The 16,261-nt window shown below is 44.0% G+C and overlaps 1 protein-coding gene across 1 annotated transcript in view; it reads right to left on the minus strand.

The window, feature by feature from the left end:
• Window positions 1-4,756: 4,756 nt before the first annotated feature.
• The window catches only part of HADH (hydroxyacyl-CoA dehydrogenase), a 48,072-nt gene continuing 36,567 nt past the window's right edge, over window positions 4,757-16,261 (minus strand). Inside the window, exons 6-8 of the mRNA XM_032171605.2 lie at window positions 12,152-12,224; window positions 6,638-6,754; window positions 4,757-5,691 (exon numbers count right to left, since the gene is read on the minus strand). Of these exons, the coding sequence (XP_032027496.1) occupies window positions 5,573-5,691; window positions 6,638-6,754; window positions 12,152-12,224 (309 nt within the window). The 3' untranslated portion in view covers window positions 4,757-5,572. The remainder of the gene's footprint in view (window positions 5,692-6,637; window positions 6,755-12,151; window positions 12,225-16,261) is intronic.

The following is a 16,261-nucleotide window of genomic DNA, read 5'->3' on the forward strand; positions in this document are numbered from 1 at the left end:
ATCCAAAGGGATTCTACCTCGACAGACTAATTTATTTTAAGAGATGGGGTCTTGCTATGTTGCCCAGGCTGTTAATTTATTTTAAGAGATGGGGTCTTGCTATGTTGCCCGGGCTGGACTCAAACTCCTGGGCTCACACAATCCTCCACCTCAGCCTCCCAAGAAGCTGGTATTACAGGTGTGCACCACCCCACCCAGCTTGACAAACTGATGTTCAAGTTAGCTATGGTATCCTCTCCCCTCCTTGATGATGAATCAAGAGCAGCTTGAATTTGTTTCAACCCTAGGGGCCATCCTATTGCTCCCTTGGCTAAAAAATTAATAGACCTAGTAGGGACTCCCACAATTTTGTTCTGAATAAATCTTTAGGAGTCACCTAATGTCATATAAAACTACTGGCCACTACAATCCTAGCACTTTCGGAGGCTGAGGCAGGTGGATCACTTGAGGTCAGGAGTTCGAGACCAGCCTGGCCAACATGATGAAACCCTGTCTCTACTAAAGATGAAAAAATTAGCTAGGTGTGGTGGTGAATGCCTATAATCCCAGCTACTAGGGAGGCTGAGGCAGGAGAATCGCTTGAACCTGGGAGGCAGAGGTTGCAGTGAGCCAAGATCGTGCCACTGTCCTCCAGCCTGGGTTACAGAGCAAGACTCTGTCTCAACAAAATAAATAAATGCAAATAAACTACATTATGATAGAATGAAGCATCATTATGCTCCTGTTCATATGCCACCACTTCTCTAATTACCATGTGTTAGGAGAATCTTGGGAATGTCTCTCCTACACACCTGCTGTTTCTCTGGGGTCTTAAATCATCCAGTCTACTGCTCACACATAACATGTAGCCTACCTGAGTGACAGCAACCCCTTTCTGACTAGCCCCGACCAGCGCCTCTCTGAAAGTGTGGGAAGACCTTCCAGAGGAGCTGTGGGGTGGAGTGCAGAGCCCCAGCACTGGTCTTTTTGCCAGGTAGCCCAACTGCTTAATTTCTGAGACTCACTTTTCCAAGACTCAGGCCTGCTCTGAATCTTCAGCCTACTCCCCGCTGCTGTCACATGTTCAGGGCTGTCATCTGTAACCTGATGAACATAGGTTACTGGGGCTTCCTTCACAATTGGCCTAGAGATGCTAGGCAGTGTGCTCAACACCTGAAACCTACTTCACTTGGTCCCCAGCAACCTTATGGCATAGGTTCCATCCTTATGCCCATTCTTCCAGATGTATCCAGAAAACAAATAACTTCTCTAGGTTACACAGGTAAAGGCAGTGGAACTGAGAACTAGAATCCAAGTTGGTTTAATTGCAAAGCCCATGCGGTCAAGTAGTTGTGCTACCATCCTGTAGCAGCAGCTACAGTTGGTGATTTTCACTAAAACACTGAATAACCTCAGTATCAATGACAGGGTTCTCTGTCTTTCAGGAGTTAAAAGTTTGTTATGCCATGTCAAATGGTAGCAAGAAAAAAAATGCTAAAATAGACATTAAAACTGTGATGGTGAAACAGTGAGACCAATTTAAAAAATAGAATTTACACAGCCAAATGGATTCTTTCAAAGTATAGTACTGAAAGCACAGCCATGATTTCATTGTTCAAAGCATTTTCTCAGATTACTATTTATGTAGCATCAATGCCTGTTTACAAGAAAATTAGTCTCATAAAATTATAGCCACACCTTATACTTTTGGTAGACCTAATGAGTTACTTAGGTTGAAATGTTAAAGGGATTAAAATGAAGGTGGGACAAGACAAAAGCTTGTTTCAAATATGTGAACAGTATAACTCACAAAGAGAAAGCATAATTAGTGTATGTTGTTGTATAAGCCATGACTAACGTAGTGGCTGTAACCTCTCCAATGATGACTGGTTGAATCTTAAATGGGTTTCTGAAAGCTGATGTGTTAGTCAAAACACTTACTATTAACGGAACCCAGTGGAGAGTCATTTTCTTTTTTCTTTTTTTTTTTCTTATTTTTGAGACAGAGTCTTGCTCTGTTATCCAGGGTGGAGTGAGTGCCATGGTGCCATCTCAGCTCACTGCAACCTCTGCCTCCTGGGTTCAAGTGATTCTCCTGCCTCAGCCTTCCGAGTAGCTGGGATTCCAGATGCCCGCCACAACGCTTGGCTAATTTTTTGTATTTTCAGTAGAGACAGGGTTTCACTATGTTGGCTAGGCTGGTCTCAAACTCCTGACCTCATGATCTGCCCCCCTCGGCTTCCCAAAGTGCTGGGATTACAGGCATGAGCCACCGCACCCAGCCGAGAGTATTTTCTAACATCGGATTTGTACATAGTAGTTTCTGAGTTCCAAGACATGGTTCCACCTACCCCCACGCTGTGTCATTGAACAGTTCCCAAAGTGGAAATACACTTTACAATTGATGTCAGAAAAAGTTAACTATTTTCCCCAGAAAAACTACTATTAACAGTGAATCTTAAGAACATGAAAGGGCCATGATTTTCATTTTACAAAGATATCTTAGCATTAAAACGATCCTTCAGAGAACTCCGTTTTACTAAACAGAATTGAAGTCTAGGTGATGGCTATCAGAGGCTCACCATCTTTTTCAGCAAGTCATCTCCTAAATTGCCTGGTTTTCTTTTTAATCTCAAACTTACACTTGTATTATAGGCAAATAAAAATATCACTGGCCGGGCACAGTAGCCCACGCCTGTAATCCCAGCACTTAAGGAGGCCGAGGTGGGTGGGTCACGAGGTCAGGAGTTCGAGACCAGCCTGACCAACATGGTGAAACCCCCGTCTCTACTAAAAATATAAAAATTAGCTGGGCGTGGTGATGTGTGCCTGTAATCTCAGCTACTCGGGAGGCTGAGGCAGGAGAATCGCTTGAACCCAGGAGGTGGAGGTTGCAGTGAGTCGAGATCGTGCCACTGCACTTCAGCCTAGGCGACAGAGTGAGACTGCATCTCAAAAAACAAATAAATAAATAAAAATATCACTAAGAGGAAGCATAGGAGAGAGGAAAAAAAGTGGCCAGGTACGCTGGCTCACGCCTGTAATCCCAGCACTTTGGGAGGCTGAGGTGGGCGAATCATGAGGTCAGGAGTTCAAGACCAAACTGGCCAGCAATGGTGAAACCCCGTCTCTACTAAAACTACAAAAAATTAGCCAGGCATGGTGGCACACGCCTGTAGTCCCACCTACTCGGGAGGCTGAGGCAGGAGAATTGCTTGAACCTGGCAGGTGGAGGTTGCAGTGAGCCAAGATTGCAACACTGCACTCCAGACTGGGCGACAGAGCAAGACTCCATCTCCAAAAAAAAAAAAGTATCCTCTTGACCTAAAACTTGGTCTTTACTTTCAAGTGTCATAAAAGATTCATGACAGTTAGGAGGCAAGTTTGGGGAGGTGAGGAGAACCAAGAGCAGTGACACCAGGGCCAGCAGCACTGCCAGGACCCACCCTCCCTCTTGAACAAGTGCTGCCAAAACACAGTGGAGGATGATGCAAGGCACCTGGGGCTCTCACTGAGGCTCAGTTCTTAACCACAGACTGAAGCAAACAGCAGCAGTGGGCCTATATTTGGAAGCAGAGAACTTGACTGACATGACCTTCCCTCCCCCTGCCCCAAGAGCTCTCCGTGGCAAGCAGCTACATTCACCTGAGAACGCAGAGACATGGAGTTGGGAAAGAAAAAGGTACTCCCTCACCTCCGATGTCTAAAGGAAGGATGTTCAAAATCCCTTCTTGGTCCCAAACATGGTGCATGGAAAATATTTTTTGAAAACAATAAAAGGATATTGAGAGGCTAGGCCTTTTGACTATTTGGTAGGCTTAAAGTGCATTTTAAAATGCCAGCCAGAAAGACTGCTGCAGCCCCTACCTCCTCATCCTGGCAGGCTGATAGTCGCATTGCTGAGTTACATCTTTCCTGGAATTCAGTGGTCAAGAAAGAACCCTGCCATTTCCAGGACAAGGGCCTGCATCCTACGGGGACTCTGGTGAGACAGTAAGGAAGCCCCCACTTAGGCCCAGGGAAGGCCAAAAGCCAGCCTGAGAGAAAGCAGGGAGCTGTCAGACCACAAGGGTAACCTTTAGCGATGGAAATGCGGGTGGCCTCACAGGTGCTTCCTTTTGTTCGTTAGGCAGCATTTTATAAGAATAACCTAAAAGTGTCCTACCCAGGTTCTATGTGCGGTACAAATGCACCGATGTATTTATTTTTCCACTATGTTATAGATTCAAATTTTTTAAAATTAATAAGCTCCCTTTTATCAGTCATAAAATGAAGAAAAAAAATCTCTCGACTATTAGACCTATGACCCAGGACACCAAACAAGGATGCCCACTTTAGGGAGAGTCCTGTCTGAAACTTTGGATCTGAGATTTTCAAATGGGCTATTTTGTACTTAATTTTATCAAAACCTAGTTCTAGTCTAGGCTCTGTGACAAAATATTTAGTGACTTTGGGCACATCCCTTAAGCTTTCTGCTAATGAGGCTATTGGACCTCAGGATTTCTGATGTCTTTCCAACTCCAAAATTCTATCTTGGAAGACACTTTCTCAAGCCAATGATTAAAAGAAGCTTACGTTACACTATTTCACTTTGTTGGCAAAGAAGAAACAGATGTTCCTTAAAAATTGTTCCTGTGCCCTTATTACTGCTTTCCTGGTAAGAAATCTGGCAGCGACGGCCACAGGCAGGTTTCACACAAATGCCTTCTCCTGCCATTCCCTCCCCATCACTCCCACTTTAAAAATTAACAGCAGGTCAAAGAAGAGGAGAAATAGCTTCTGCCTAAATTACCAACTTTTTACTTTCATAATCATTTGAGTGTATTACAATTTTATATTATACATTTTTTTTTTTCAATTCAAATTTTCAGACTGAAACATTGTTATTTTAGTAGAGTCAATTTACAGGCAATTTGCAACAGTGATTTCTCATGGAAAAAAAGACACAGACAGTAATCATTCAGATCTGTGGAACTGAATGACCATGAAAACCGACCTCCTGCAAACCATGCACACAGAGATATGCCGACCCATCCAGCAGCAGCATCTTCACGATGAGCTGAATAAAGACACATCTTATGTCGTGCCCCAAACGTAGGGCAAGACTCAAAGCTGCAGGTAGTAAAATGTTCTTATAAAGGCAAGATCCAGGTGCTGCTCGCTGCAGTGCTTCACAGACTATACCACGTGCTTGCCAGTGGCTTGTGACTCTCCCACGCAGCAACAGTGAGCATGGTGCACTCGCACTCTCGGAGGAAGCACTTTCCCCTTGATGAGAGAACGAATCCAGGCAATTCTTCACAAAAATGACAAGGTTCAAAAAACATGTTTGCTCCAAGGCACCAAGGGCGTAAAGCTGTTTAGAAAATACACAGAAATGAACAGACTAAAAAAGGGAATTAGTTCTTAATGGAGAATCTATTACTGCTGTAACTGGTGTAATAATCACTTCAATAGATTACAATCAAAATGCACATTTATTAGACTGTGCTGTGTGAGGGAATGTCTGACCAAAGAGCATTCCCACAGGCACTCGGGGCACTGACTGGAAAGTGCTCTCAGGGGTTCTTCTCAGAGCCAGAGAAGCTGCACGTCACTTATATTTGTAAAATCCTTCTCCAGTCTTCTTGCCAAACTTGTTCTCTGCTACCAGCTTATTCAAGGATGGGCTGGGCTGATGTAATGGGTTCTCTGCATCCATTTCATGCCACCCTATTGAGAGGAGGGAAGAGAACTCAGGATGAAGTGCTGGGTTTATTTTTACACCTTGGCATTCCCAAGGACAAGTCTGGAGGCCTGCCTCCGATGTGGGAGAGCCCCCCAGGCATGGCGCCTCTCCGGCCACCATTGCAGAGGCACCAAGGAAGGCTGTGCTGGTGCAGCCACATCAGCCCCAAAGCTGCTGCACTGCCATGCACCTGTGCTGCCTGAAGCCTGGCCCTACTACAGTCCTCCTGCTTATCCAGTGTCTTCTCAGAAATCACTAAGGCCAAAGGCCCAAGTCCACTGACAGAAGCCATTAATTTGCTTGTTCATCACGGGCACAGTTAACTTTCAGAATACACGTTAAAAAATCTGCATTCCTGCCATTGGTATTTTGTATCCACATAAGATTCAAAATTTAATTCTTCAACTAGCATTCTGTGAAACTTGGGAACAGATAACTACATTCAACTTCAGTAGTCCAGTTTTAATTATTATTTTTACCCTGTCTTCAGAGCTATTACATTACAATGGATATTTTTTTAAAATGGATGTGTATTTTGCTTGCAATGGAGGTTACACAAATCTATTTATGTGATAAAATAACACAGTGTACCAGTGTCAATTTCCTGGGATTTAATATTGTAGTATGGCCATATAACCATTGGTGGAAACTGGGTGAAAGGCACACAAGACCTGTCTGTGCTATATTTATAACTTCCTGTGAATCCATAAAGGTTTTTTTTTTTTCTTCAAGGTTACCCTGTTAAAGAGACACTAGACAGTCACATTCTTCCTTCTCCTGACATCTGTTCATGAATTCTCAACCTGGTGAGTCAGGATTTTGGAAGGTCTTTATTAAGACCCCTGCTAACTTTTTTTAAAAAGGCATTATAATTTACAGTTCAGAAAAACGACCTCAACTCAATTAAAAACAAAAAATTCCAATTCCTACCATCCACGATGAACTTTGTAGTATCCAGTCCGACATAATCTAGAAGCTCAAATGGGCCCATGGGGTAACCGGCTCCTAATTTCATAGCAGTGTCAATGTCTTCTTTGGATGCATCACCTAAGGAGAAAACGGCAGCACTGGGTCACCACCACCTTTCCTTGAATTCTCCCTATCACAGAATTAGCCCCAGAATTACTAAAATTTTATATGCTTGCACAATAAAAAAATGTCTAGAGTGAGACTTTCTGGCTTGGGTAAGATTTCCCCTCTAAAGTACATGCCAAAGCGGTCATAAGATTTTATTTTATTTTTTGAGACAGTCTTGCTCTGTCACCCAAGCTGGAGTGCAATGGCATGATCTTGGCTCGCTGCAACCTCTGCCTCCTGGGTTCAAGTGACTCTCCTGCCTCAGCCTCCCAAGTGGCTGAGACTACAGGTGTGCACCCCCACACAAGGCAAATATTTATATTTTTAGTAGAGACAGGATTTCACCATTTGGCCAGTCTGGTCTCAAACTCCCAACCTCAAGTGATCTTCCTGCCTCAGCTTCCCAAAGTGCTGAGATTACAGGTGTAAGCCACGGTGTGTGGCCCAAGATTTTCAAAGCTACTGCACCACTGAGGTGAATTCCGGAGTACTGATACCCTGTTCATGGAGACAGAAGCCTCCATGCCTGAAACTTCAGCTACTTTCAAATAAATTGGGATTTTCCAACTCTGGAATCATTTATTAAAGTATAATTTAATGCTAGAGCATATTTTTGATTTATAAATAAACTTTCTTAAAAAAGAAAACTAAGCTTTCTGCTTTTGTATGTATAGTTATGTATTTTTTTCCCCCCAGTTTTTTGGGTTTTACAAGTAAGGAGTATTCCCCTGGCATCACATTTCACACAAACCTTTTAGTCAAGATACCTTTTAAAGAAAAGCCCAAACCCGAGTTAGAATCACCACACATTTGGAAGTCTGTTGAGTAGACTAAGACAAGGATCAATGTGCTTTTCCCTTGGAAATTTACTCTTACTATGTCCTTTGGCCCCAAGAGGCCTTTATGGAGAACAACCTGTTCCCTTTCTTTGAAATCAGAAAACTAGAATAGTCTGCAGCAGGTGGCTATCTATAATTTTGTTCCAATGTGTTAAGATGAAGTCAATCAAATCAAAGCTAAAGAGGGAAAAATGTTAAGACTCTCAGAGAGAAACTACTTAAACATTGATAAAGACGATATATTTTTAAAAGCATATAAAGTACTAAAGTAATTCCAAAGGATTTCAAGGCATTTTAAGGTGACTAAAATACACCACAATTATTTATTATGGTTGACATTACTAATAACTACACTAATTAGGATTAGAGACGCCTGAGAAATCATGATTTGAGTGTTAGGCCATAAGAAAGCAAAGAAACAAAAATAATCATATAGGCAGCCTCATTCATTCATTCATTCATTCATTCAACTTCTATTTATTATGTAGCAGGCACCATAGATGTAGAATGAGACAAAGATAAACAAGACAAGCACTCAAGGTACTCATGACATAATGGGAGAACTCAGATGTGTAAGCCAAAAACTTCAACATAATAAGACCTGAAGATTCATGACTCACACAGCTCTGTGTGAGTAAAGATGGAGAGATTTACTCACACTGCCAGGCCTTCACCAAAACCACCCCCATGCCTGGGTCCTGGAAGGTGAAGATAATCCTGAGATGAGCAGACCAGGAAGCGCATTCTAGGTACAGAGAACAGCACATGCAGAGGCAGGAATGGGAAGAAACACAGCATATTTGAGGTGTGGCTATGAAGCTTAAAAGTGGGTTCTACTCAGAGGATTTCATTAGGAAGCCCCGCAGCTTCTGTGCTGGTAGAGCCTGGGAATGCTGGAAGTGCCGGCCTCACAGGCTCCTCAGGCTTGGGATATGCTCCCTGTGCCTAGGGTGCTGCCCTCGGACAGCTTCGGGGCTCAGTCTCTCACTTCCTCCAGGCCTCTGCTCAGGTGTCATCCGTCAGAGAGCCTCTTCTCCTCCCTGCATATATAAAAAAAGCAACTCCCTGCACTAAAGGCCAGGACACCAGGACAAGACTCTTGCCACCCCTTCCTATCTTCTTCTCCACAATTACTCATCACAACCTAACATGCTTATGTACCGGTTCATTTATTACGGGCAGTCTCCCTGGGACAGAAATCTGACAGCATAATAGTTGCAACTCAGCTAAAGCCATTTAATGAAATCTATATTCAAGGAGAGGACAATTAACCCTAGAAGCAACACTGTAATTCCATATTCAGAGAGTCACTTGAGGACTGTTTTATTTCAAGAAATAATATGAAGATACAGCACATGATAGAAAAATATCTAAATAACTCTACAAAGTCAGCACAACTCTAAAAATCCTGCTCTTAATAATGCAGAGCAAAAGAGGCAAACTTTCAGAAACAGAGAAATAAAATACAGAGATTGGTGTGCCAAGTGACAGTTAGATGTGGAATCACGCTTTAAACTAATAATTCCTAAACTTCTTTAGAATCAAGTACTTCTGACAATCAGACACCCTCTCCATAAAAAATGCACATATACCCCAAATTCTGCGTCAACCTTAGGAAGTTTATTGGACACCCTCTCCCACCTCCTTCCAGTTAAGAGCCCCTAACTCCAGACAAGACAGCAAAGGAAAGCTTCCTCAGTGAACTCCAGATCAGCACAGCTGAGGGCCTGGGACTTGCCCAACATCTGCTTCTTTGTCTGGCTCAGCAGCACCACCTGCCAACCATTCTTAGCATGAACAACAGAGGCACTCAGCGACAACTCAGAAACAGCATTTTTACTCATCAGCAGCTGCCTATGTGCCCGCCCTACACAGCACCTTGGGGCATATGAAGATGAAGAGGAGCCAGAGTGCCCCAGAAAAGAGAGTACAGTAAGGGAAAGAAAATACCTGACATGCTACAGGGAAGACAGTGACAAGTGACCCAAGGGAGAGCCAAAGCAAGAAGAGTTGTGATGACAGAGATGACGTCCAGCTGGGAGCTCTGCAGACACTCAGGTGGGGCCACGTGGGAACGGCGGGAGTAGTTGTCGGTGGTAACAGCAGGGGGAGAGGGTGGCCAGAAGGAAGGCTCTCTGGCAGAGCTTGTAGATGGCAGGAAACCAGAGAACCACTGAGCCTGTCTTGAGCAGGGGCGACAATGTGAGCAAGATGTCACATGGTGACTGGAGGGCAGGCTCATGGTCCTCCCAGGCCTGCTGCCAGCAGAGCCCTCCTGCGAAGAGCTGACCATTCAGCCCCACCATCCTGCCCACACTGGCCATTAGAAGTGGGTGCCTGGCAAGGGCAGCAGTCCACTGTCAGACACAGCCTATCCAGCCTCTGTCCCTCTGACTCGCAGGGGTGACAGTGACTGGGGCATGCATCAGGCCTCAGTCACAGTGTGAAGGAACAAGAGCAACAGGAAGAGTGAGGACAGAGCTGGGACACTGGGAAAGAAGGCCCAACATGGAAGCCACAATGAGTGGACAAACAGCAGAGCAAAAGGGTGTGAGCCTCCACGAGATTCCATGGGGACTGGCAAGAACTGTTAGTGGCGGGGGCCTGGTCATCCAGGAGGCCTGACCTACAACAGCGCACACATCCTTCTAGAGAGCCTGCACCACTCAAGGCAGCACTGGCCAAACCATGTGCATGGAGCCCCAGGTGTATCAACAGTGGGGTACAGAAAAGTTCTCCTTGCATGAGTTCAGAAACAGTCACAGCGTCTGCCGAGGCTGTGCAAGGGGTGTGTGGGCAGATGCAGCAGGCGGTGTCTCAACTTCCTGGACAATATGATACTTTCTCAGTAAGCACAGTAGTGGGGACCAGTCAGGAAAAGACATGAGTAGCGTGAATTACTCTGCTACCTAAGGAACCTCAGGAAGGCAGCCTGACTGGGATGGGGAAAAGCTGGGATGAAGAGGTGGAACAGGCATGACAGGAAGGAATCAAAAGTGATGAACAGATGTGGCAGACAAGAGAAGGAGCCTCCAGATGCTTGAGGCTTCAAGGTGGAACTGTGTGATGGAGATGGCACGGTGGGCATGCTCTGAGCACTCCTCTGTGTTGGCTGAGAGGAGGGAGCAGGTGGTGGGCACGGGGACATGGTAAGAGGCCTAGGGTGTGACTGTAGTGTGCAGTGGGGAAGCAGCACCCACCCCAGGCAGGACACCCAGAAGCAGATTCTGAGAAGGTGGTGGAAAAAGAAGCAGAGGGACCAGCAATGATAGGCTGTTGAAGCCCATGCCCAGAGCAAGCTAAGAGCATGACCTGAGGCCAGGTCCTGCTCTTCCAGCTTCAGGCCACAGGTGGCCAGGGATGGTGAGGGCCAAAGGGCATGCACCTGTGCAGAAAGGGACCACAGACAAGAAGAGGGCTTTCAACTTACCATCTGATACTTGGTGCACTGGAGAATGTATCAAACGGACAATGAGGAAAAAACCATTAAGAGGTGGATCTCTCACATGCTACATTCTAAAATATTACATTTTGTTAAAAAAAAAAAAAAGACATACAACTGCCTTTCAAGGTAGGGTAAAATGCTCTGTGCTTTCTTTGAGGTGTAATTAGGCATATTTGTTGATAGATAAACACAGAAGTGTTGGTTTGATCTTGGAGCAAAAGTGAGGCAATTGCTTCCATAAATCATAGAGAAAAGTTTTAATATTTAAAGCAGATTTTGAGGAAGCAAATGTGCTTTCATCTCTCTGGAAGAGCTGGTGTAAATGTTTTATTTAAAAAATGACACTCTCGGGAGTGAGCATTTATGAATGAAGTAATTGAAAACAATTACATTTGCTTTTTATCCAGTCCTATTAAGGCTTGTTTGCCTTTGAAGCAGACATGATAGCTACCTTTCCAGAAACCAGGGAGGGAAAGCAGGCAGGAGGATGCAGATCAATTTAGAAGCCTGGACCCTGTCCCAAGTCTGATATTTCTACAGCAGAGAAAAGCATTCTTTGTCAATCAAGTACTGAGGAAAACTGTTTACACCATTCTTAAGGTTACAAAAAGTACATCATGACATCATTCAGTAAGGACAGACTACTAAAAACTGTCCTTACCACATATCGGCCTTGTCACATATTTCTAATCACCTGTCAGTCACAAGTATTAGAACTTTAAGGAACTTTCAAGATCCCCTAGCCTAGTGATTTTTACATTATGATTATTTTTAAAAGCAGTAAATCTTTTAATCAAAAGCAGAGAACCAGGATATCAATCTGGGCCGGCCGTGCAATTGCTCTGGCTGGGACTGTAGTGGCGGTGGTGGGAGTTCCAGAGGCCTCACAGGGAAGCCAGGAGGCCCTGGGAAAACAGTGAAAAAGGTACCAGGGCCCAGGGTACAGCTGAGCTCACACAGCTAGAAAACAGACACTGCTTCCTCCATTGTGTACAGCCCGACCCCTCCTAGAGACGCTGAGAATTCCAGACAGTGGCGCCAGGAGCTGAGGCCTGCTGCTCCTGGCCTGGGTCGGAAGGATACCTCGTTCATACAGCCTGATTGCTTCCATGAGGTATGGAACCAGGAGGCGGTTAACAATAAACCCAGGAGTGTCCTGTTTTGGGAGAGAGAAAAACAAAAAACTAGTAAACTTTCATTAAATGGTATCTTTTGCGAAGTCACCAAATTGCCCCTTCTTACCCTGGATCATGTTTGCCCTGATTTATCAGGCTGTACATTTTCAAAATTTGCAGCATGGCCTTATTTCTATCTCATATTACAATTTATCCAACAATCATAGTACTTAAAAAAAAATTCAAACCCAGATGCCCCACTGCACAGATCCTTACATAAAGACAGATCAAGGCACAGGTGTGACCTGGAAGAGCATGGCTTTGGGACAGGCAGATTTGGGTTCAATGTTGAATACTCTGTTGGTCTTTCTGTCACTCTGAATCTGTTTCATCATCTGTGAACTGGGGGTGACAGTTTGTCTCAAAGTTGTGAAGATAAATCAGTAAACACATAAAATTCTGTACACACAGCCCTACACCCATCCCTTTACTCCTCCTCTTTCCTCCCACTTCCCTTTCAAGAATTGACAAAACATCACACTCCACCTTGAATGGTCCTCAAAGGAGGACTGCTTTCCAGGCTCCCTGGAGCCACTCCTAGGCTACTCAGCATCTTCTCAGGTTCCAGCGCACAGTGCAGTGGAGCTGACTTGGGGGCAAGTGCTCGGACAAAGGAGCAGAGCCACTGACAGAGAGCTGGCCTTTCATGGCACACCCCCTAAGACCTCTGCATCCTGCGGTGACCCCTGTGCCACATACGCCTTTCATCCGTTTCCCTTCTCAGTAACTAACATTAATCATCTCTCCGGAGGACAGGTGTGGGATTTGGATTTTATCTACTGATCTCTTCCGGGGACTTGTAGAGAAAAACAGGTGATTTTTTGTTGAAGCTGATTTCCACTAGGCAAATGGTGCCTCCTCTTTTGTCAAAAGGCTGTGATCTTCCTGAGGGCAGAAATCCTCACCCTGGCCCGAACTCTGTATTCCGTTTCTAGCACACACCAGGTACTTCCTTAATGTCTGAATTACAGATGACCAGCACCCCTCACAGAGCTAACTTGACTGCATGCTGGGAAACTGGACAGTAACACAAAGGATGTGAACCTCCTTTAACCCTAGGCAAACTGAAACCAAGCCCTAACCCCATCTATTGCCACATGAGCACAAAGATGCACAAACAAGTTTTATCAGCTTAATTAAGATCATGGAACAATACAGACTTTATAATTGAGGCAAAAATACTCTTTTCAACTTCAAAAGGTTCACTATAGACTCAAGATAGGGTACCTGAGAACATGAAGCTCCAACAGTTAATATCTTCTACAGAAAAAGCTCATAGAGCTCAATAAGGAAAAAGTGCCAAGACTCATTAAATATTTAAACTCACTGGCCAGTCGCAGTGGCTCACGCCTGTAATACCAGCACTTTGGGAGGCCAAGGCGGGAGGATCACGAGGTCAGGAGTTCAAGACCAGCCTGGCCAAAACAGTGAAACCCCATCTCTACTAAAAATACAAAAATTAGCCGGGTGTGGTGGCACGCACCTGTAGTCCCAGCTACTCGGAAGGCTGAGGCAGGAGAATCGCTTGAACCCAGGAGGTGGAGGTTGCAGTGAGCTGAGATCGCACCACTGCACTCCAACCTGGGCGACACTGCGAGACTCCATCTCGAAAAATAAAATTAAATTAAATTAAAATAAAAATAAACTCACTAGTAATCAAAAAAAATGCATTTTTGCTAACAAGATTATCAAAGGTTTTTTCCCCGACTGTAATAATATTTGATGCTATTGAGAATGCAGAGAGACAGATGCTATCAGTATATTGGTGGAACGTGAAAAGACACAGTCTTTTTTTTTTCTTGGCAGGCTCTTGCTCTGTTGCCCAGGCTGGAGTGCACTGGCATCGTGATCTCAGCTCACTGCAGCCTCCACCTCCTGGGCTCAAGTGACCCTCCCACCTCAGCCTCCCAAGTAGCTGGGACCACAGGTGCACACCACCATGCCCAGCTATATTTTTGTAGAGAGGGTTTTTGCCATGTTGCCCAGGCTGGTCTCGAACTCCTGGGCTCAAGTGATCCACCAGCCTTGGCCTCCCAAAGTGCTGGGATTATAGGCATGAGGCACTGTGCCTGGCAGGAGACACAATCTTTAAATAAAGTAATTTTATTTTATGTAATCAAATTCATATTTTTCAGATTCTTATTTATTAAACACATTTTATTTACTATACTTACTGTGTGCCAGGTACTGTTCCAAATACTTTAAAAATATTAATTTATTCATTCCTCATAATAATCCTGTGAGAGAGGTACTGTAATTATCCCTATGTGAGGCATGAGGACACTGCGGCACAGCAGGTTAAGTAGCTTGCCTAAGGTTACACAGCTAATAAGTGCCAGCACCAGGATTTGAACCCAGTTGGGCTAGTTCATACCCTTAACCTTTGTACCACAATCCCCTCATGAAGTCTCACTAGGAAGGCACATTCCAGGCACATTAATGTCCCTCTTCTATGTCAAGTATTGGTAAAGTACAATACTGTAGGCCAAATCCAGCCCACAGCCTGTTTCTGTAAGTCAAGTTTTACTGGAGCACAGCCACACTCATACTGCATATACTGTCTATGGCTGTTTTCATGCTACAACAATAGAACTGAGTACTTGCAACAGAGACTGTAGGGCTGAAAATATTCACTATCTGGCCCTTTACAGAAGTTTGCTGACCCTTGTCCTATGTGCTTGCTATATATTGTCCAGATGCCTCATCAAGAGCTTCAATAACTGACCCAGAAAGACCCTCTGAAAGCCCTTAGAATACCACACAGAGAGAGTTCTGGAATGACCTAACAAGAACAATTTAATGAGAACAAAGAGTTCCCATCTCTGCAGCTGCTGTGGCCACTCTGATGGAAGACTGAATCATTACTTTGTAGATTAATTATTATGCTGCTGAAGATAATCATTAGCTTTTCCCTGTATTTCCGTTTCCATATCTTTTTGTCTTGCACAGATGTTCTTTTCAATACTATTACTACTTTCTTCCACTAACAAAGCATAACTGCATAAGAAAGTACAATCATAACATCCAATTATTAATATGATTTTAGAAATCTAGATGACTTAAAACTACAGAACTAAACAAATAAAAAATGGGTGTTAAAGCATGAGACTCCCTAACAACACTTTACCCATGGACAGGGAGGAGCAGGACACACAAGCCTGCTCTCTTTGGCTGCTGAAGTCCACCTCAACAGATGGCTTCTTCAGATGATTCATGAACAACATGATTTTTCATGGGTTAGTACAGTACTATGAGTTTAAACTCGAGAATATTTTAGAAAGCAAAAGTTTGCTATGAGAACTATAATGATATAAAGGATTATGGTTAAAAAAAAAAGTAGATGACTTATATATAAATCTTTGTAATGGTGTAGCATTTTGTGACACAACTATCCCTTAAGAAAAACTGCAAAGTCATGCATAAGTATAGTCCCTGAGTTTTGGGGGAACTAAAGAGGAAATAAAGCAAATGGAGAAACTGAAGGTAATCAAAATAATTACCTTCAGGTAGGTTAACATTTCAGCAACTGGGATTTTATGTATAATAACTGGGCAGCTTAAGAAAGGGGAAAAAAAGATGGAGGTCAAGCAGACTTCCCACTAAACCATGCTGCTTCTTGAAAAACAAAACAACAAACAATAAAAACATAATGCAACTTTCCGGTGAGAAACAGGTTCCTTATTGCTACTTTGGCAGGTTGCTCTCTCACTGTCTTATCATTTATTTCACCATCTGTAGTATTTCTTGCAAAAGTAAAGCCCTCATTTTCTGTTAGGGATGTATGTGTTTACCAAGCTGTACCTGACACACAGGGTTCTGACTCCCAGTGGCCTAGTGGAAGTTACAGCTGATTGGGCAACCAAAACCATTTATGAAAATGCAGCCATTCATCAGAGACAAAAGCCAGGACAGAGAGCAGTCCCGTGTCTTCTACTCAGCTGGTGTCCTGAGCTCCATTCAGGTCTCCGACTATTCACCTGATGGCCTTAGGCATGGCTTAGGAGTCCAGTTGCCCTGT

This window comes from Hylobates moloch, unplaced genomic scaffold, assembly GCF_009828535.3.
Source record: "Hylobates moloch isolate HMO894 unplaced genomic scaffold, HMol_V3 SCAFFOLD_2, whole genome shotgun sequence".
In the NCBI taxonomy this organism is placed as follows: domain Eukaryota; kingdom Metazoa; phylum Chordata; class Mammalia; order Primates; family Hylobatidae; genus Hylobates; species Hylobates moloch.